At 37.1% G+C, this 23,488-nt stretch overlaps 1 protein-coding gene across 4 annotated transcripts in view; it reads left to right on the plus strand.

Annotated features, from left to right (window-relative positions):
* CCDC102B (coiled-coil domain containing 102B) overlaps nucleotides 1-23,488 on the plus strand; it is a 281,402-nt gene that overhangs the window by 46,504 nt on the left and 211,410 nt on the right. For all 4 annotated transcript variants that reach the window (XR_011542096.1, XR_011542095.1, XM_070627845.1 and 1 more), the window contains exon 4: nucleotides 6,527-6,635. Coding sequence is in view for 2 of the 4 variants with exons in the window: in XM_070627845.1 (XP_070483946.1) it covers nucleotides 6,527-6,635 (109 nt within the window). In the remaining 2 variants the exon portion in view is untranslated. The remainder of the gene's footprint in view (nucleotides 1-6,526; nucleotides 6,636-23,488) is intronic.

Genomic DNA, 23,488 nt, shown 5'->3' on the forward strand with positions numbered 1-23,488 from the left:
CAGACCTATTTTAGTTTTTATTCATTGTAACTAATGGGATACGCAGTAAACATTTGCCATTTCTTAAAAGTAATTTTTAGTATTTATTTATTTATTATTTCCCCAGCTTTATTGAGGTATAATTAACAAATAAAATTTGTATATATTTAAGGTGTACAATGTGACGTTTTGATATACGTATATATTGTGAAATTATTATCACAATTAAACTAATTAACATATCTATCACCTCACATAGTTATTATTTTTGTGTGTGCAATGAGAACGCTTATGATCTACCCTCTTATCAGATTTCAAGCATACAGCACAGCATTAACTATAGTTACTATGCTGTATGTTAGATCCCCAGAACCTACTCATTTTATAACTGAAACTTTGTACCCTTTGACCAACATCTCATTTTCCCCACTCCCCTGCCCCTGCCAACCACCACTCCACTCTCTAGTTCTATAGGTTCAAATTTTTAAGATTCCACATATAACTAAGATCATACAGTATTTGTCTTTCTTTTTCTACCTTATTGTTCACTTAGCATAATGTCCTCCCGGTTCATCCATGTCGTCACAAATGGCAGGATTTTCTTATTTTTATGGCTGAACATTTTTTCTACTGTATATATATATATATATATATATATATATATATTTCCCACATTTTCTTTACTTAGTCACCTGTTGACGGACGCTTAGGTCGTTTCACATCTTGGCTATTGTGAACAATTCTGCAATGAACATGGGAGTGCAGATATTTCTTTTAGGTACTGACTTCATTCCTTCGGATATACACTCAGAAGTGGGATTGCTGGATCATATGGTAGCTCTATTTTTAATTTTTTGAGGAGGCTCTGTGCCTTTTTCCACACTGGCTGCACCAATGTACATTCCCACCAACAGAGTGCGCGGGTTCCCTTTCCTCTACGTCCTCGCCAACACTTACCTGTTGTCTTTTTGATGACAGCCGTGCTACCAGATGTGAGGTGATACCTCATTGTGATTTTGATTTGCATTTTCTTGATAGCTAGTGATGTTGAGCACATTTTCATGTCCTTTTTGGCCATTTGTATGTCTTCTTTGGAAAAAACGTCTCTTTAGGTCTTTGCCCCTTCTTTAATTGGGTTATTTGTTGTTTTGCTATTGAGTTGTATGAGTTCCTTATATATTTTGGATACTGACCCCTTATTGGAGTGTGCTTTGCAAATATTTTCTCCCGTTACACAAATTTCCTTTGATGTGCAGAAGTATTTTCATTTGTTGTAGTGCTGTTCCTTTATTTTTGTTTTCTTGTCTGTGCTTTTTGTGTTGAATCCAAAAAATCATGACCAAGACCAGTGTCTGGGAACTTTACCACTTTGTTTTCTTTAGGAATTTTACAGTTTCTAGTCTTATGTTTAAGTCTTTAATTTGTTCCAAATTCGTTTTGTGTATTTTGGCTGTTTTTTGACTCGCCAGTATCTATTTTGTGTTTGGACAATCCGCTACCTAATGAGACAGAGTCTGTTTCTCTCCACAGACTACAAACGCGGGTAAGTCTCTAGCTCAGTCTCCCCGCAGGGAGGGTGCAGACGTTGATCTGGGGACAACTATTCAGAGGTAGCCTAGACTTTTTAGCAGAAGCTAGTGCTTCAAGAAGAGAGCACCCAGAAGCCATGCTGGTGAGGAGGAAGGCTGGCCGTAGCTGTATCTTGTTTCCAGAGGCAGAAGTGGTCTCTGGTCTCCAGTACCATCACCTGCTGTCTCGAGTTGGTGGTGTGAGGTCATGCTGTGATGTCTGTACCTAAAGGGTGGCCCCAGTGAGGTGCTGAGGAGATAATTTCTGGGGCTTTCTCTTTGGTATTTCTGGCTGTGCAGGTTCCCCACTTGCTTCTCTGGCTCTCCCACAGATTCTCTGAGCTATGAATGTCCTTTTCTACTTAAATTAGCTAATTTGAATATATTTGCTTGTCAGACACATAGTTGACAGCAGGAGAGTGTACAGGCAACGGGCAGTGAAGGCAACAGGCAGTGGGGTTTTCACAGGGCTGATTCCGTGGTGTGAGAGCCGGCCTTGTTGCTGGCTGCATTGCCTCCAAGTGTTGGTCTCTGACGTTCCTGGACGTCTCTGAGCTTTAGAGCATTCTTTAAATTCACCTCTTTTCTAGTTAAATTAACCATATACGGCTTTGGCTATTTGCTGAAAAGATACTGAAAAGGCTGGAAGATGAGGAAAATGAAAGATGTTACTGCTGAAAGAAGTAATTAGAAATACTTGAGAGTAGAATCAAAAAATGACAAATACGTTGCTCATTAAAAGTGTATTTGTGGGGCCAGCCTGGTGGCATAGTGGTTAAGTTCAATGTGCTCTGCTTTGGTGGCTCAGGCTTCGCGGGTTTTGATTCCAGGTGCAAACTACAGCACTCATCAAGCCATGTTGTGGTGACGTCCCATATACAAAATAGAGGAGGACAGGCACAGATATTAGCTTAGGGCCACTCTTCTTTGCCAAAAAAAGTGTATTTGTAAACATTTTTATTATTTGTAGTTTAATACTAACTCTAGATTTTGAACTAATAGAAGAATGGATAACTAGATATTATTACAAGTTAATTATTCTTGACTGGCGAAAACATTTGCCATTAATAGACTTTTAAGAAGTTACTTATTAAATATTTTACAATGAAATTTCACACAGTTCAAAATTGATTAATTTTTATTTCCAAATATTAATGTTTCAGGAATTTTCATTCCTGAAAAATATTTTGATTCATCTTCCTGTCTACATGTCAAAATTTTATGCCCAATTATTATGGGATCATGATAGTTAACAAAGCATTAAAAAATTGTGGAGAAATGTAACCATATCTTTCCATATCAATCATTTTAGTTCACAATTTATCTTTTAGATTATGCAAATTTTATATATTTTAACAATCTCATTTTTAATGTTTATATCATGTTAAACATTATATATTTCCTGGGGTTTATCTTTATTAATTTTGTTTTTTAAAAGAATTTGTGCATAAAATATGCAATATTATTTAGAGTAAAATTAGGTTTATTTCCTTTGCTTTCTTGTAGTTCAAATAGTATGATAATAGTTTAAATTTCAATCACAAATTTAACTTTATAATTAATCAACTTTGAAAATCTCTCTAAAATATAGAATAAATTGATTAGGCCAGAAAGTTAAATATTTAAAGAGTGCCCTCTGCTGCATAAATTTAAATGTGCAATGTCCTCATGTCTTTAATGCTTGCTTGCATAAAAAGAGTCCCACAAGTTTTTTGATGAGGCCATACTAAAAAATATCCAAGCATCCCATTGGTGTCAAATAAATTTTTATAACTTGCCTGTCCTCTCACTTCTCTGACTAAATTGGACTTTTTTACATAATAAAAATACATAATCTTCTTATAGAAAACTAATAAATGTGAGTTATTTTATTTAAGATGTATACTTAAGGAGACAAATAGTACCATATTTTAAATGTTGCTAATTTGCCTTAAATAAGGAATACAAATAGCTATCCATTCATTTTAATATACTTTGGCAAAATTATATTATTTTTATCTCATGAACTGGCTTTCAATGCTTATTCTAAGTTTAGACATGATTACGTCTTTAGAATATGTCTACATTTACATGTAACTAAGATTAAAAGTTCAGTAAATTTATTGTTTGAAATGTTCCTCTTGAACTTCTTAGAAAATCCTTAAAGGACTAGTTACTCCAATAATTTTGATGACATTTTTGAGGATCAGCATTTATTCTCCATTAATAGTTAATCATTTTTATGTTAACATGTTTTTTTGCTAACATTATCATTTGATTTATTAAAGTGTAATGTTAAAAACTGACGTTGTTGCCTCGACATGTATGATTTTGAATTTATAAATATAAAAACATAAACATTTGTCAAATTTTTAAGTACACATTTTATATTATTCTATTTATAAATAAAATTATCAAAATTAATCAATGTATGCTTCATTACATAAATGTAGTTAATATCCTTTAATAAAATTCTTTTATTAATTCAATATATTCCTTTTCCTTTTTAAATTTTTCAGTTACTGACAAAAAACATTTCCACATTCTACTCATGTAACTCTAATAAATTAAAATTATAAATGTGGTGATTCTTAAACATTCCAATGAAGTTACAAATTAGTACAATTTTATTGTATTTTTTTACCTTAAATTCAGGTCTTTCAATACTCAATTGCTTTTAATTATTCAAATATGCCTTATCCAAAACTTTAGAAATACCCGGATGCCAAACATATAACATATTTTAGTGTACAATGATTTTTTCCTATTCTTTCTAAATTTAACACAAAATATTAGTATTTGGCAATTTGTTCATTATTTCTATACTTAATCTTATTCCTCTTGAAATCCCAAACGCAGCCACCAAGAACAAAAATAACAACAATGTAAGCAACTGGAGTGTCCAGCTGGCTGGGTTTGCTTACATAGAATTCTTGGCTGAGCTTGTTAATATGGAGGTGTGGACATCTATAGGCACTGTTTGTAGGACTTAGACTTCTATATTGAGCCCTTTTGTTTGTTAATTTTAATATATTTACTGTGTTAATAAGGGATCCAAATTATGGTCATATAAAGGGTGCTGGTATTTTTTGCAGCCTGAGTCTTTTGAGGGTAAGTTAATCTCTAACTAATTTTTTAATATCCTCTTTCAATTTTATGGCTTGATTCATGCAAATATCATTATGTAACTCCTTAATGGGCTGCTTATCCATTGATTGGATTAAACTAATATATTTATGGGTTAAACCTATTTTGAATTATTTTCAGAATAGTGCTACCTGGAAGAGTCACATTTCTTATAAATATGTAAATGGCATTCAGTTTTGCTTCTGCATACATCTTCTAGTTCTGTGAATAGGTTTCTAAGATCTTTCTAATGACATTATCACTGAAATAGATCCGTATATGCATTAGTTAATTATAAATGCAATAAGGCTGTAACTGACAACTGCAGAATCTCAGTGGCATATAGCAATCAGAATTTATTAAAGTCTCTGAGCTGACTAGAGGCTGGTTGACCTGGACTGGGGTCTGCAAGAGAGACTTATTATGTCCCACGTCTCTCTTCTTCCCACTGGGAGCAGTGGGCCGGCACTAGTATGTATTTCTCATAGTAAGGGACAAAATACAAGAGAGCAAGCCCAACTGCAGAAATACTTTTCAAGTCCTGGCCACGTTGTGCTCACCAGCATTCTATTGGTAATGTCAGGGACACTTCTATTTTTCAAGACACTGCAAATAACAATTCCACCAAGCGTTTCACCACTACATATCACCATTTTTCCAGCCTCTGCCCACCATCTAGTCACTAAGTGAAGTCTACGTATTTTTTTGTTTTTGTTATTGCAGCGTCCCACTTTTAAGTACCATTTTCTGTATCAGTTATCTTTTGCTGCATAAAAAACCCCCCAAATTCAGTGGCTTAAAACAACGATTTATTTTGCCCATGTGGAGGCAAGGAAGCTGGGGTCAGCTGACCTTCACTGGACTTGCTGGGCTTGGTAAAGCTGGTGAGGTTGGGCTCAGATCTGCTTCACATGTTTATTTGGGGACAGCAGTTTTGGGGGGAAACTCTTTTCACAGTGATGGCTGTGGCATAAGAGAAGAAGACCAACCACACCAGTCTTTTCAAACTTCTCCATCTGTCAAATCTGCTAATAGCCCATTGTCAAGGCCTAGAATGACGGGATGGGGAAAGCAACTCTGCATGGAAGTAGAGGAAAGGGAATGAGTATTTTTGAACAGTAATCTAATCTACCATACAGATGAGGACTGGCCATTTGCAAAGGTTGATACATGCTAATTATAACCAGAAATAAACACTTATTTCCAATGATTCTAATAGACATATGGGCATAGAAAAAAAGTGAATGATTGAGATATTAAAGGACTAGATTTTAATCTTCGTTCTGTCACTTATTCTACAATTGGAGAAATTAATTTCAATTATTTTAAATAATTTAAAGAAAGATCCCAGTGAAATCGCTTCATTAAAACAAAATTGCAAATATTTAAAAATTATTTTTATATCCCCAATAAATGAGAGATTTCTCTCATTGTTAGGTGGGCTCCTTGGTACTCTCTATCATATCAAAGGATTCTTCAATCATATACAGTGACAATATGAAGTTGGATAAAAGCCGTGTTAAAGTTAGAAACATGTACATCCTCTTATATAAGGAAATGATAGGAATAAGAGGCATTGTGAGAAATGCATGGATAGTACAGGAGAAAGTAGGCAGAAAGTCACTTATTTGGATACTGGCAAGGCTAAATTAAATATGTTTAATCTATTGTAAAGCTAATTGACAGAATAATAAATTAAACCAAATTTTAGTCAATATTTGTAATTTTTAATAAGGTGAAAAACATTTCTATCGTTACAATGATCATATACAATTATCAAAAATTCTGAAAATAGAAAATCTAAAATTGAATGCATTTCTAAAATTATTTTTAAATTGTAAGTCTACTTTGCTTTCTTTTAATTCTTGATTTAGAATGCGCTTATCTTTGGAAAAGGAAATAGGACGACTGGAGTCAGCTTTGTCTGTATGGAAATGGAAGTATGAAGAACTGAAAGAATCGAAGACAAAAAATATGAAAGAGGTATGGAGACAGACGATGGAAAGGAAGGAATGAAACTGATGGTTTGCTTTGTTTGGCTGTGTAACCTAGTGGGCAGAAGCCTCGATAGATAAGAGGAAAGGAGGTTAAAAAACTGAACGTCTTCTGTAAGAGGAATATTTGAATTCACATGTCAATAGTGGACTCAGTTAATCTCAGGCCATAAGATATCTTGTTATAAATAATGCATATTTTTTTTTTTTTTTTTAAAGATTTTATTTTTTCCTTTTTCTCCCCAAAGCCCCCCCGGTACATAGTTGTGTATTCTTCGTTGTGGGTTCCTCTAGTTGTGGCATGTGGGATGCTGCCTCAGCGTGGTCTGACGAGCAGTGCCATGTCCGCGCCCAGGATTCGAACCGACGAAACACTGGGCCGCCTGCAGCAGAGCGCGCGAACTTAACCACTCGGCCACGGGGCCAGCCCCAATAATGCATATTTTTAATGATAAACCACATGACATCATTAACTATCCATTCCAGTCACATGCGAGGGGACTGCTGAAGATGTCGTATATCATCAGATCTGTAATAAATAATTTTATCTTATTCTGTAATGAAGCAGTCTGAAAATATCAATTTATCTCAAGTGTATTTAGGGTTTTTCATATTGGCATTATAAGTATTCGGGATCAGCCACTCACTTTTATACTTTTCCTTTGCATTTTCACCCATAAATTTCTGTCATGAATGCTTTCCATTTCAATGATTTATTAATATTAATTATTTAAACAATATTAATTGTACATATTCTCTGTACTAACACATTGTGCTAGGTAAGTATGTGGGATAGAATAATGAGCAAAGCAAAGAAAAGAAAGACACTGAGCAAAAATAATGACAAGCTAAATGCCATCAAGTGAGTTAACATTTACCTGATGTGTGTGCAATAAACACACATACACACATGCAGACCATATGTATGTGACAGCTGTCTAAAGAAGCTGAGTATCTAAGTCAATTACGTAATCGTGCCTTAATTGGAAGCACTCTTCCATCAGTTGTTAAAAAGTGATGAGCAATATTCCTCTTTGTTTGTGAAATCCTATATGAATGTTGTTTCAAGTTTGTTTCCAGGAAGTAATAAAGATTAGAGTCACTAACTTAAGTTTGCTGAAATCACATGATGAAATGTTCAAGAACCTTAGTTGCCAGCATATGCCTTAACTTCTGGACCATACGCGGGCATCCCGATGTCCATAGAGCATAGCAATCGCTGTGCACGAGTTCAGAAATAGTCAGCTATTAACTCTGTGGATCGCTGAGGTCTGAAAGGAGGGGGAGCTTCTCCTAATATTCTTAAGCAAATGTCTCTTGTTTAAAAATCGTTTACTAATGAAAGGTCACTTCAGTGAGAACCACAGCAGGTTAGTTTGAGAGCATTTGTCATTGAGGGGTAAACTAAACAAAGCTAACAAGCTAGATTAAGTTTATTTCTCCTCTATGGATTCGTGTTAGATTTTCAGAGTGGTTCTGTTTCTAGCTTAAACTTTGGGGGGTTGTGTGTGTGTGTGTGTATAGTGTGCATCATGCCTTTACATGCATAGTGTCTGTATTCCCAGGTACCTAACTGAACATTATGTCTCCGGGTATGAACACTAGCAGTATATCAATGTTATATGGAAAAATAGTTCACAACACAAAAACCATGTTATGCCTAGAGTGTATGTGTGTTTGCTCTACAATATAACGGGCTCTAAATTTGATTGAGAAAGCTAATATTTAAGATAGAATTGGTCTTAAATTTGATTTTTACGAGAACATACATTTACTATCTACTGCCACTAGTGGGCAGTGCAGACTTGATAACATTAGTCTCCTACAGCTTTTTATTCAAGCAGTTTAACATTTTTGTAGCAACTGTTTTTGAAAAACGTCATGGTTTTGAATTGGTCTACAAAGTGATATGTATATTTTAAAAGGTTTAGTGTTTTATATTCAAAGGTATTTTTGATATCAAATGGGAAAATGCTTACTTTAAATTGCTTAACAAAGCTTTGTAGATGAGAAGAAATAAAACCAATGAAGCATTTTAACATCATAAATTGGGTCTGCATTTTGATACCCATACGGAAATATATATTAATACATATATGACACTTTTACTAGATAAAATGATGATATGGTTTCAGAACAAAGGAAATCTCAAAATTGTTGTGGAAAATTTGTCCAGCTACTTCAACTTTTTTTTCCACCCTGAGCTAACATACGTTGCCAGTCTTCCTCTGTTTGGATGTGGGTTGCTGCCACAACATGGCTGCCAACCAGTGGTATAGGTGTGCTCCTGGGAACGGATGTTGGGCCACCGAAGTAGAGTATGCCAAATTTAACCACTTGGTCATGGGGCCGGACCCTCAACTATTTCAACTTTTGAGTATACATTTCAGTTAGATGAACTTCAGATATGGGCAGTGAATGAAAATGGCAATGAATGAAAAAAAAAGCTTTTGTTGCAGATGATGGAAAGTTATGACAAATAGAGATAAAGCAAAAAACATTGTTTGAATTTTATATGGGATTATTTTTTAAAATATCTCTTCCCACCTCCTAAAAAGGAATTTGTGATATTCTTAGAGCTTTTTTTTTGCTGAGGAAGATTCACCCTGAGCTAACATCTGCTGCCAATCCTCCTCTTTTTTGCTTGAGGAAGATTTGTTCTGAGCTAACATCTGTGCCAGTCTTCTATTTTGTGTGTGGGTCACCACCACAGCATGGATACTGAGTGGTATAGGTCTGTGCCTGGGATCTGAACCCAGGCTGCCAAAGCAGCACGTGCTGCTGAACTTAACCATGAGGCCACAGGGTCAGCCCCTCTTGGAGCCTTTTTGAAGAGACGTGGTATGCACATATGTTTAAGTAGTTTTCACAAAATATGATGGAATGTTTAAAAATATTTAAAAACTGAAGAAAATTACTTGGTCACATAATTATACATACAGTGTTTAATTTTTTTTTTGCTAAGGAAGATTAGCCCTGAGCTAAGATCTATGCCAATCTTCCTCCGCTTTCTATGTGAGTTGCCACATCACGGCTGACGAGTGGTGTAGGTCTGGGTCTGGGATCTGAACCCATGAACCCACGTCGCCAGAGTGGAGCATGCCAAACTTAACCACTACGCCATGGGGCTCGCCCCTGTTTAATTTAATAATAGATTATAATAGAACAAGAATTTTACGGTACATTTAGAAATGGCATTATAGAGTAATTATAAGTATATAATATTCAACATTCCCATCCAGTTGATAGACAACCAGAAAAAGCTGTCGTGACACCTCCTTTGGAACTTCATATGAATCTCCTTTCTCACTCCACTCCTCAAAAATTCTGACGAATGACCTTCATTTTCACTGTAATTCTTCATCTATAAAAAATTTTCAATGCAATGTAATTCTTTGTTGGATGCCTGAAACTGCTGCAAGCAAATCCGTGCCTGGCTAAGAACTGCTGGTGGGAAGATCAGCAGTTCTTAAAGCTGGAAACAGATGTGCTTAATGGAGCCAGATTTTTAAAAATATATTTGAAACTTTGCTGTGCTTTACAGGGAATCAGTCTTAAATCAGTGACATTTAGAGAAGAGTAAATATAAGGATTTAATTGTAAAATCTAATAAGTATTTAAAATGCAACCAAGACAATGAGTAGTAGAGATGATTATATTCAAAGTGTTGTTCCCTTGCTGAATTTAATACGTATTCAGCTTTTCCTTTGCAAGTCTGTGAATATTGATTTGGAATTAGATTATGAATTCCAAGTGTACTGAAATGATCTTTTTAATGAAATCGTATGGTCTAGAGAATCTAATGGTCATGTAGTAATATTGATTACAAATAATTGTGGCACCTTACTTTAACAAGAAATGACCCTGATTCTTTCCATAATGGGAGATATTTTTTACCATAAGTAGAGAATACTGCTAACATTTTAAAATTGGTCTCAAGCTGAAAAATAACTTTTTAATCATTTTTTGAAAATTTTCTACTTTTACCTGGCATCTTTTTTAAGGATTTATTGAGAAATCTTCTATATTTTTGTGATAGTAAAAACGTTTCTAGTAGTTTACAATTTACAGGGTTTTTAAATAAATATTTATATTAAATATTTATAGAGATGCGGGCTTCGTGGGGGCTCTTTATGATTCTAATAGCTTACACTGAAGCCTTAACTCAAACACCCCAAAACATCTTTTTGATTTGGCAGAAACAGAACGTTAAAATTAGGAGTTATGTAGCTAAAATTCTGCACTGATATCTTCACTTTGAGAAGGATTATGCCATATAGGAGCTATTCTACAAACATACAGAGAGTCTCCTTGAAGATATTTGTAAGAAATACATTATGGTGGAGGATTAATATAGTTGTGAGCTGATTTTGAAATACTGTATCTTATTGCTATTTTCGTGGCTTTAATAAATTACTCCATAGAAGTGACCACCAACATTAATGTGTCCTGTCAGTTCTCACTCCAGCTGTAGCTCGTACCATCCCTGCCAGCTCTGCCACCTCCACAGTCAGAGCCATCTTAATCTCTTGCTTTGCCCTCCCCTCCAGGTCTCCTGCCCATCACTTTTGACCTATTCATTTTTCCACCCAGCGACCAGGGTGATATTTCTAAAAGTGTACGTTGGATTACAAACACTTCAGTGACTTGCCTTTTACTGATAGTACAGCTGCCTTCCAAGTAATCTGGAAGCCCAAGGAAATCCAGATCCACTGGCTAAACCCCAGATGTTGACAGGTCAATGGATGCCCAATAATGACACCACTTTTTTCTACCTTAACTGTTCTAACAAGCAGTGCCCCAAATTTCAGTAGATAGTAGCCAGTAGAAAATTATTTTTGACTCACATACATTCCCTACATGTGTTTGAAGGGCAGCCTTCTCCCATCCAGTGACTCTGCTGTCTCCTGAGCTCTCATAGGTCGTGCAGCTGGACACTCTGCATCTGACCAGAGATTAGAAAAAAGAGAGAATGGGGCGTCACATAGGGACAACTTATATGGACCAGGCTTAGGAGTAGTGTACATCATTTCCACTTACGATCCAAAGACAAGTACTCATTTGCATAGTGACACCTAATTGTAAGGGATGTTGGGAAATGTATTCAAGATGTATCCTCAAAAAGAAAAATAGGGGCCAGCCTCATGGCTGAGTGGTTAAGTTCGTGAGCTCTGCTTTGATGGCCCGGGTTTTGCTGGTTCAGATCTACCCACTGCTCCTTAAGCCATGATGTGGTGGTATCCCACATAGAAGAACTAGAATGACCTACAACTGGGAAATACAGCTATGTACTGGGGCTTTGAGGAGAAAAAAAATAAGAGGAAGATGGGCAACAGATGTTAACTCAGGGCCAATCTTCCTCACCAAAAAAAAAAAAAAAAAAACTTAAAAAGAAAAAGAAAATGGAGTTTGTAGCCATCTAACCAGTTTCTGCTGCAGGCATCATTATATTACATAACATAGCAATATTTACTTATTGATATTTCCTATGAATAAATATATTAAAATATTGCTTGTATTGTTACTGATAAACATATTGTGAAGACTTTGACTTATATTTAAGGGAAAGTGAGCTTCCTAATTCTGAAATCCATAGTAAAGAGCTTGAGAGCTTGGTGTGCATCATACAGCTGTCCTGGGCAGATGGAAGCTTATTTCACATGGGACCCTTTCCCTCTTCATCCTACGTACTTGAGAAAGGTTGTGCAAAGTGTGCTTCTTGCAGATATCTCTTCCCCAAAGCAAGGGAAGAGAGGAAGAGACAGAGCCATGTGCCCAATTTCCCCTTTGAAACTCACCAATCAGATAACTCCTCCTTCTCCTGGGTAAGAAGGAGTAACAGAAGGAGAGAGACCTGGAGTCTTAGGCAAATAGCTGGCCGACCACAGGGCTGGATACTTTGGGTAGAGAAAAGCTTCCCTCCCTTTACTACCTACCAGAGCCTACACGATTTCACTGTTTTTTGGAAAAGCTGGTGGGATACTTCCCAGAGCTCTCTTGCCCAGCCTCCTTCACCTACAAGCATAGCATCACCTAACTACCAAGAAGGCAGAGGGAGGGGACATGAGGTGGCCACCGGGAGGATTTCTCTGTTCTAAACCAGGACAGTGTGATTTCACTTCTGAATGCCTCTCCTGTCTGCTCTTTGTTATTCTCGCCTATTCACATGAACCTGTAGCTACACTGCCTTTCTTTCATTTCATCAAAGGAACCAAAATTTTCCTGCTCAATCCCAATCTGCCAGCCACAGAAACCAACACTGAGCCCCAATATGGCACCATTCCCTGGGATGCTCAGCCAGCTACCTGGGGGCAGGTTGATTACATTGGACCACTTCCATCATAGAAGGGGCAGCTTACTGGAATAGACGCTTCCTTGAGATATGGAGTTGCCTTCCCTGAAGACAATGCTTCTGTCAAAACTGCCATCTGTGGACTTACAGAATGCTTTATCCACTGCCATGGTATTCCACACAGCATCGCTTCTGATCAAGGAGCTCACTTTTCAGCAAAAGAAACGTGGTAAGAAGCCTTTGCTCATGGGCTTTCTGACCTTACGAATGTCTCTACTGTCCTGAAGCCACTAGCTTGATAGAACAGTGAACTGGCTTTTTGAACACCCATTACAGCAGCGACTAGGTGGCAGTACCTTGCAGAGATGGGACAAGGTTCTCTGGAAGTCTGTATACGCTCTGAATCAGAGTCTAGTATATGGGGCTGTTTCTCTGAGATCCAGGATTCACAGATCCAGGAATCAAGGAGTGGAAATGAGAGCGGCACCACACACTATTACGCCTAGTGACCCACTAGCAAAACGTTTGCTTCCTGTTCTCACGAGATTATGCTCTACTGGCCTACAGATCTGAGTTCCAAAAGGAGAATATTTCTACTAGGAGACACAGCAAGGATTCCATTGAGCTGGAAGTTAAGTCTGGCACCCTCTCACTTTGAACACCTCTTGCCTCTGAATATGCCAAGAAGGGAGTTACTGTGCTGGCTGGGGTGACTGACCCTGACTACCAGGGACAATTGGACTGCTACTCCACAATGGAGGTGAAGAAGAGTATATATGCAATGCAGGACATTCCTTAGGGAGGCTTAGTATTACCATGCCCTATGATTAAGGTCAATGGAAAACTACAGCGACCCAGTACAGGCAGGATTAGTAAAGGCTCAGAGCCTTCAGGAATGAAAGTTTGGGTCATCCCACCAGGCAAAGAATCATGACCAGCCGAGGTGCTTGTTCTTCAAAAGGAATGTGGAATAGACAGTTGAAGAATGTAGCTATGACCATGTGACCTGACACTCTACTGAGTATTTCTTCCTTATTTTACCATAAATATGTTTGTGTGTCTCTCTATCTATCTCTATATATCTTTGTTTTCTTTCCTCTCTTATTCCCTTATCATTAATATGAAATGTATTGTCTTTATATCGATATTTAAGTATTATTAATTTTACATCAGAGTATTTAAGTTATACAATATCAAGGAGAAGAGTAAACATCACCTAAAGGCTTCATCTCCTCTTATGGGGAAGGGGTTAATTTTCAGTTATATGCAGGATAGTTGTATCATGGTAGGTGGAATTGTGACCTTATTATTATCTTTATTTGAAGATTAAGTATGGCTTAAAGACATGCATATGGGTGCCAGCTTGAAAGGAGTAGACTTGTGATGGTTAATTTTATGTGTCAACTTGCCTGGGGTAAGTGATGCCAAGCTTGCTAGTCAAACATTATTTATGGGTGTTTCTGTGAGGGTGTTCCCAGAAGAAATTAGCATTGGCTTGGTAGACTGAGTAAGGAAGAGCACCCTCACCAATGCAGATGGCATCATCCAGTCCACTGAGGGCCTGAATAGAATGAAAAGGCAGAGGAAGGGCGGATTTGCTCCCTGCTTGCCTGGAATGTCCATCTCCTTCAGCCTTCGAACATCGCCACTCTCAATTCTCCGGCTTTCAGAGGTGGACTAGGACTTACACTGTGAGCCCTCGATTCTCACATCTCTGGGATTGGATTAGAACTGACTTCATTGGCTCCCGTGGTTCTCAGACCTTCAGATTTGGACTGAATTACACCATCAGCTCTCCAGGCTCTCCAGATTGCAGACTGTAGATCCTGGGACTTCTCGGTCTCCGTAACTGCAAGAGCCAACTCCTGTAATAAACCAATTTTTCTCTCTATAGAGATAGAGATATATAGATATATATCCTGTTGGTTCTGGTTCTGTTTCAAACCCTGACTAATACATCTAGGTCCACACTGTTTTCTCCGTCTAGAACAGTCGCACACAGCTCTTTCACCTCCTACCGGCCAGTCACATCTTGCCCTTAACTTCAGTTTACACATCACTTTATAAACAGGAGGGGCTTCAGGCCAAAAAATGCTTCCTTGACTATTTTTCCTCAAGGAAATATGCAAGATTTTAAAAGATCTCATCAGACTTGTAGCGATCTTTGTGTTTGTTTCCTGTGTGCCTTTCCCATTGAACTTCAGCTTCATCCTAATATAGGCTCCGTCTCCTTTCTCGGTCTCCCTCTGTCCAGCGCTGAACAAACATGGTTATAATTTGTGGTGACCCCCACTGTTTTCCCAGCTCTATATACTTATGTTTCTGAACAGTGGCTGCAGCTATAGTGTGAGGAGAGTAACTGAAATCCTGGACCTGTCTTTCATTAGCCTGATGAGACCACTGTTCTACGTCCCTCCGGATCTTAGATCTCCCAGGGCACTGGGGTGAACCTTCACCCCAAGATCCCATCCACCATGAAAATCTGTTCAGCTTGTTCCTTGCAAGACATAAATTAGCTCATCAGGCCAAAGAGGGAGGCTGATCAAATACCATATTAGAATTCTGTAAATGTATAAGAACAATTAAGCATATGGGATGCTACTTTGCTGATATAAGTGCCTTCAAGACCTTTTAAATAAATGTAATTAAGAATAATATAAGCACTAAATTACCTAAGTCAGAATTCATTGAACTACTAGTGGATAATTTATAGACATTGCCAAGGTAACCCTCAGAACACCGAGATGACTGATTTAACTCTAAGGCTGCCATAAGAATTCTGAAAGAAAATTAAGCTATTCAGAATCCACTCTACTCGTAGAAATGTAATATGATAAAGAAAAAGATAGGTTGAAATCAGGTGTTATAACATCTATTTAAGTTAAGAAATACTATTTTAAAATTTAAAATATAGCACAAAGGAATCAGCTTGTATTTAATTAATCTATACAAATATATAGTTTGAGAATAATGGTAAAAGTGGATTAAAAAGAACAAAGATAAGACCTCTAAGTGAGTTACACAGTGGCGATGATCCCACGTGGTGGGGAGCATTTGGTCTATGGAACATCTTTCTTTTACATCCCAGCCATGGAACATTTTCCAACATTGAATGTCTCATAAATCCAAACATTCTTTTTTTTTTTCCCTAAAAGAAATTCCTATACAAGGATATTCAGTTAAGAATATTCTGGAGATAAGGATACTCCTTGTAGTAAATAGCATTAGTTTATTTTACCTGCAGGAGCAGTGTTCATGTTGAAGAGGAGATTGGACGAGGCACCTGTCTTCTTTCCTTTTCCCTAAGAGTATGCTCATCTCCCTCTCGCCGTGTACTGACACCAAAGGTATTAACTGTGTACTACCGAGTGGAAAAATCAGATTTAAAACAGGAATGTATAGTATAAAATTTAAAACTTCTCTATGATATAAAAATCTGGAATGACAAATTTAAACTTGTCCATTCTTCTCATATACATTACAGATTTTTTACTCTATAAACGTCCCTTTTATTTTTTTTTCAAACGTATAATTTAAAGACAAGGACTTTAGAACTATGGATGCAAAGTTTTGGGAGGGTTTGGAGGTGGTATATTTTTTGGGGGGGTTCCAAGTGTTTCCAATGAATATTTTAGCTTTATTGAAGTATAATTGATATGCAAAAGATTGTCCACATTTAATGTGTACATTTTGATGAGTTTGGACATATGCATACAGCGTGATACTGTCATCACAACCACGGTACTAAACATATCCATCACCTCCAGAAATTTCCTTGTGTTCTTGTGTGTGTGTGTGTGTGTGTGTGTGTGTGTGTGTGTGTGTGGTGGGTTTTGTGGTAAGAACATTTAACATGAGGCCTATCCTTTCAACACAATTTAAAGTACACAATATCGTAATGTTAACTATAAGTATTATGTTGTAAAACAGATCTCTAGAACTTATCTTGCATAAAAGAAATTTTATACCCATTTAAAAATAATTCCCCATTTCCCCTTCTCCCCATCCCCTGGCAACCACCATTGTATTCTCTGCTTCTATAAATTTGACTGTTTTGAATACTTCATTTAACTGGACTCATGCAGCATTTGTCTTTCTGTCACTGACTTATTTCACTTAGCATACTGTCCTCTCGGTTCATCCAAGTTATTGCACATAGCAGGATTTCTTTCCTTTTAAGTTTGAATGACATTCCTTTGTATGTATGCATCGCATTTTCTTTTCTGTATGTATACATCACATGTTTCTTTACATGGACATTTGGGTTGTTTCCATATCTTGGCTATTGTGAATAATGCTGCAATTAACATGAGGATGCAGATAGTTCTTCGAGATCCAGATTCCAATTATTTTGGATATATTCCAAGAAATGGAATTGCTGGATTCTATAGTAATTCTATTTTTATTTTTTTGAGGCACCTCTTTACTGTTCTTCACAGTGGAGATTTCTCATATACCTCCTGCCCCTACCCATACAATCCTCCTCAATTATCAATATCTCCCACCAGAATGGTGCATTTTTTACCAAGATGAACCCACATTGACGCATCATAATCACCCAAAGTCGACGGTGTACCTTAGGGTTCATTCTTGGTGTTGTGCATTGTATGGGTTTAGACAAATGGATAATGACATGCCTCTATCATTACGCTATCATACAGAGTATTTTTACCATCTTAAACATCCTCTTTGCCCCACAACCTTTGGCAACCACTGATCTTTCTATTGTCTCCATAAATTTGCCTTTTCCAGAATGTCATATAGTTGGAATCAAATAGTATATAATCTTTTCAGATTGGCTTTTTTCACCTAACAATAGGCATTTAAGTTCCCTCCATGTCTTTTCGTGGCTTGGCAGTTCATTTCTTTTTAGTGCTGAATAATATTCCATTGTCTCGATATACCAGAGTTTCTTTATGCATCACCCACAGAAGGACATCTTGGTTGCTTTCAACTTTTAGCCATTATGAATAAGGCTGCTATAAACATCTCTGTGCAGGTTTTTTGTGGGGTTTTCAGTCTCTTTTCATTTATTTATTATCCCTGCTGAAATGAGTTCCTGCCTTGGGTTATTTCATAGGTCACTGGCCTCTCTCTAGAAAGCAGCATTTGAATTAAGCATGATCAGGGTTGTGTCCAGGATAACAGCTCAAAGTATGGCAAGCTGTCTGGAAGGAACTCCATTTAGCACTCTGATGAGAAAGAGAGTGGTGGAAATGCAGAGTGTCACCAACTCCTCTCCAGAGCCGTGGTGCATCCTAATTAGCATCAGTAGTTTAATGAGAGTTAAGAAATCATAAAGACAGAAGGCTCCTTTATCTGATGTTTTTACAGGGATCATATAAGAGGACTGAAAAGGCACAGATGACATACTGGAACAGAGAGTATTCTTTGAAATGCATTTTACAATGTGCAATTGTCGCTTGAGGCAATTTTCCTTTGTAATTAGTTCTGAAGTTATGATCAAAGCCAATGGAAGGTATAATTCCATATTCACATGAAAATATCTTCTAATGTGTACAAAATGAGGTGCTGATGAAATCTCATGAGGGTTCTCACATGGATAATCTGAATATTGTAAAAAATGGTAAATAATCCTTTAATGCAATTGTATAGAATTAGCAGAATCCATTAGATTCACCTAAGAATTTGTTTTTAAATTCATATGTCCAAGTCTCTCTTTGGAGATTTTGATTTAACTGGTTAGGAGCGCTTATCACATATCTGTGTTTTGAGAAGCTCATTATTCTGATGTGCACCCTAGGTGGGGGTGGGGAGGGTGCAGAGATTCTCAAAACCAATCATTAATTTTATGTTAAAGATCAACTTGGCTCAACCTCTGTGTGCCCAGAAACTTGGTCAAACATTATTCTAAGTGTGTCTGTGAGGGTGTTTTTGAACGAGACTAACATTTCTATCAGACTGAATGGAGGAGGTGGCCCTTCCTAATGTGGGTGGGCCTCATATAATAAGCTGAAGACCTGAATAGAACAAAAAAGGCTGACCTTCCTGCAAGTACGGGGGAACTCCTCCTGTCTGACTCTCTTCAAGCTGGGACATCAGTTCTTTTCTTGCTTTTGGACTTGAACTGAAACATCGGCTCTTCCAGGGTCTCAAGCCTGTTGGACTCGGATTGAAGCTCCATTAGTTTTTCTGGTTCTCAGGCCTTTCCACCTGGACTGGAACTTTTACCTCTGGCTGGCTTTGTCTCCAGCTTCCAACTGCCAATCCTGGGAGTTGTTAGCCTCCATAATCACGTGAGTCAACTCCTTATGATAAATCTCTTTATGGAAAATAAAAATAAAATAAAAACATGTATGGAAGGATATTTATATACAACATAATATAGTATTATATATATCTTCTGTTGGTCTGTTTCTCTGAAGAACCCTAACACATCGACCTTCCTGAAAGAGCCGTAACCAGACCAGACCCTGTCACTACAAGTCCTGGTTTCTTCCCACTCATTGATTTTTCCTCTTTCATCAGCTGTATTATTGGCACCAAAAGAGCTGCATGTGCTTCTAGTTAGTAACATCAATTATGAAATGAAATCCATACTTTATTTTGCTTATTTTTCATATCAATTGGTAGACTGACTTAAAAATAATTTCTTTATGTATTATAGAAAAAATATTGTGCTAAAAGAAAGATACTCGGTATTTGGTGGTTTGGGTTTGAACTACACCGCTCTCCATCCTACAAAGGAGAAGGAGCGCGCTGGCTCCTCTGCGGACGTCGAGCTACAGACAAGCTGAAGAAGCTGCCGTTCCAGGCCCCCGTCCTGCATGGGCCCCTTACAGGACCTTAGCAGCCATCCCAGCAAGATGTGAATATGGTCACGTGTTCCTGTGTGGTTTGGAGCAGTAAGATAATTGAGACACATTTTTGAACCTGCCTCTTTCCACCCTGACTTTTTCTCCAACACTCTTGACCTCTTCTCTTTTGGACGAGGAGTAGCTGTGGAAATCTTTTGGATCTTGTCAAGTTGAAGTTGAGTTGAGGATACATACAGTTTGTACACACAGTGGTTCCTCCTTATTCGTGGAGCTTACATTCCAAGACCCCCCAGTGGATGCCTGAAACCACAGAGAGTACCAGATCCTACATATACTGTTTTTTCCTATATGTACATACCTATGATAAAGTTTAATTTATAAATTAGGCACAGTAAGAGATTAGCAACAATAACTAATAATAAAATAGAACAATTATAACAATATACTGTAATAAAAGTTACTGTAGATCTTGGCAAGCTGAGCATATGATTTTTTTCTTTCCTTATTAAGTTGAGAACTTTCACCTTTTCACATACAGGAAGCGCTTTATAGTTTCTCTTTGGCATATCCGAATTGCCAGCATCACTACTCTGCACTTTGGGGCCATTATAGAGTAAAATCAGGGTGACTTGAACACAAGCGCTGTGATACTGTGACGGTTCATCTGATAACTGAGTCAGCTCCTAAGTGACTAATGGGCAGGGAGCAGATACAGCATGGAGCCGCTGGACAAAGGATGATTCACATTCGAGGGGACAGCAGGACAGCACCAGATTTCAGCACAGGACTCAGAACAGCATGCAATTTAAAACTTATGAATTGTTTATTTCTGGAATTTTCCATTTAATATTTTCAGACTGCAGGTCACCACTTGTAGCTAAAGCCGTGGAAAGCCAAACAGAGGATAAGAGAGGACTACTGTAGTGGAATATATTTTTGGACGTGTATATTATGTGTACATGGTCAATATGGAAGTTCTCTCCTCTCAGAAACGTAGGTAATAATGCACCATACTTTTAAGTGAAAATCATATGAAAGATAGTTTTTTGGGATACCTATATGTGTAGGGTACAAATTTTAAAGATTGAATATTCCAAACAGCAAATAGGCGTATGTGTCATGCTATGAGCTTATTATCCAAATTTCATTTGCAAAAAGATGACCAACTATTTGGGAAGAAAGACGAAATCCTCTCTACAAAAAATGGTATCACAAAGTCACTCATACTAAGAAGTTACTCAAAGCGTGTATAGTCAAAAATGTAGGAATTTGTTTTATTAATTATTTAGTAGCTCTTACTAGAACTTTATCGTATTTTTCAGGATTTTGTGATATTTTATAGCTTTCGAAAATTTGTGAATGTTGTTTCCTCATTCTAAATAAATATTTACTTTCGTTCCTAGTTTTTCTTTGTCCCCAAATTGGAGAAAATTCAGGCTCCAGTAAATCTGAATTTACTCAGGTTCCTCTGCCTTCCATTGGCTCAACCTCCAAGACTCCAGCACGTGGCTCTCTGCGGGGCGGCGCTGGTCCTGCGTGTCCGCGCTATGGTTGCATCGCTTCTTCCAAGTGTCGGTTTCCTTCTGTCTCCTCCCCTAGACAGTGATCACCATGAGGATGGAGACACCTCGGGGCTCCTCCACTCACCCAGTGTCTGACTCTCAGTGAGAAGTGATCAGTAGATACTTGCAGATGGACTTAACAGAGGTGGATGTGAACGTCCTAGGACAAGGGAAGGGTAGTTGCTAGAGGATTAGGACTCCTTACTTTTGGCCTATTTTCTGTTGTTCTGACTTTTTTTTTGGCTATATAAACGTTTTTTGCTGATTCCAGATATTGAATTGTTTACACTAAAAGGCACAAAGTCCCAAAGAAGAAAAGTAGTTTTGTCAGCTATTTGCTTGTAGGAAAGATTTGTGCAGGTTAGGCTCCAATCTCTAAAGATTTCGGAGTGCCATATGTTAGGGGTGAGTAAGAATGTATTAACAGATTTCGAGTCACCAAATTAGCGAAAAATCCTATAAGACAGAGTGTTTCCAAGAGTAACTTATTTACATAAAAAGTAAACAGCATCATATGCATTTAATTAAACTTAAATCATAAGTATAAGTGCCATTTTAATATCGACAGAGAAAGAGGGAGTTTGGGAAGTGTGAAATTCTCAAATTCACTTTGAACCACATTCTTAATATTAAATTATGAAATACACAGAGAAGCGAGTGAGTAGGCTTTTTGCTTCTCCCTAAGACAGGGGTGCGAATGACACAAATTAAGAGGTGAAAGCTCATATTGTGCTTCAGATTGATGAAGAATGCTCCTCACAGAAGTTCTTTGAGATTTAAAATTAAGTTAGAAGACATAATTGCTGTAATTCTTCTGATTAAAACAATTTTTGCTCTTTACATATTTTTAACAACTTTGTTGAGATATAACTCACATACTGTATAATTCATCCATTTAAAGAGTACAATTCAGTAGTTTTTAATATATTCACAGAGCTGTGCAAACACAGTCCACTTAGAACATTTCCTGAGTCCAAAAAGGAGTCGTGCGCCCATCTCTAGTCTCTTGCCTCCAACACCCACAACTTAGGTAATCGCTAATCTCATCTCATGCTGTAGAGTTGCCTATTCTGGACGCTTCATATAAATGGAATTTCATGACTGCCTTCTTTCAATTTATACAAGTTTTTGCGTAGAGTTTCTGTAATCTGCTATCCTACCAGCTATTCCAGTCAAAACTCAATAAAAATTATAAACACTGTGCTGATTATCTTAATGAAAACCTCATTAGAAAAAAAATATTAGGAGGTATAATTTTCTGTTTCCCATAAGAAAACCACTAACATTGAGCTGTTTTATGCACATCTGAAGTAAGAGATAAACATTCAAAAATGTTATTTTCCTTATATGAAAACTCTGGTTTTGACAGAAGTGCAGGCCATTATCTCATGTTTAATAAAGAAGAACTAAGTTGGAAAACAAAGAAAAACATTTCAATTTGTAAGGCTTTGCAAAAATGTAAGATATTCTTTCTTTATTACCAAAGTTGGCACTAATTTTTTACTTGGTTAAGCTAAATCACATACTATAGCTCCAATAAAATATATTCAAACATGAGTATTTGATTTTTCTGAGTTTTATACTACAGTAATTATATGCAGCTTCAGGCAATATTTAATTAAGAATTAAATCATGCTAATCCTTTAAAAACCCTATTTATCTAAAAGTAAAAATCTAACACACATTTTTTTTCTTCAAGAACTTTGATGTTCTATAATTTCACGTTTTTTGTGAGCTAAAGGATTTGAGGCTCTGTGTGTGGACTTAGAGGACAAAATCCTGTGAAGTTGAAAAGGCTTAAAAACAATAACTGAAATGCTATCACATTCAAAAACATACCATAAAGATGCTTCTATTCATGCATAGGAAGACTCAGTATTGTCAAGATGTCAGCTCTTCCCAACTTGATCTATAGATTCAATGCAATCCCAATCAAAATCCAAGCAAGTTGTTTTGCGGATGTTGACAAACTGGTTTTGAAGTTTATGTGGAGAGGAGAAAGAGCCAGAATAGCCAACACAATACTGAATAAAAAGAACAAATTGAAGGACTGACACCACCAGACTTCAAGGCTTACTATAAATCTACAATAATCAAGACAGTGTGATATTGGTGAAAGAATAGACAAATAGATCAATGGAGCAGAATATAGAGCCCAGAAATAGACCCACGCAAATACAGGCAACTGATCTTTGACAAAGGACCAAAG

The sequence above is a fragment of the Equus przewalskii genome, chromosome 7, assembly GCF_037783145.1.
Source record: "Equus przewalskii isolate Varuska chromosome 7, EquPr2, whole genome shotgun sequence".
NCBI lineage: Eukaryota > Metazoa > Chordata > Mammalia > Perissodactyla > Equidae > Equus > Equus przewalskii.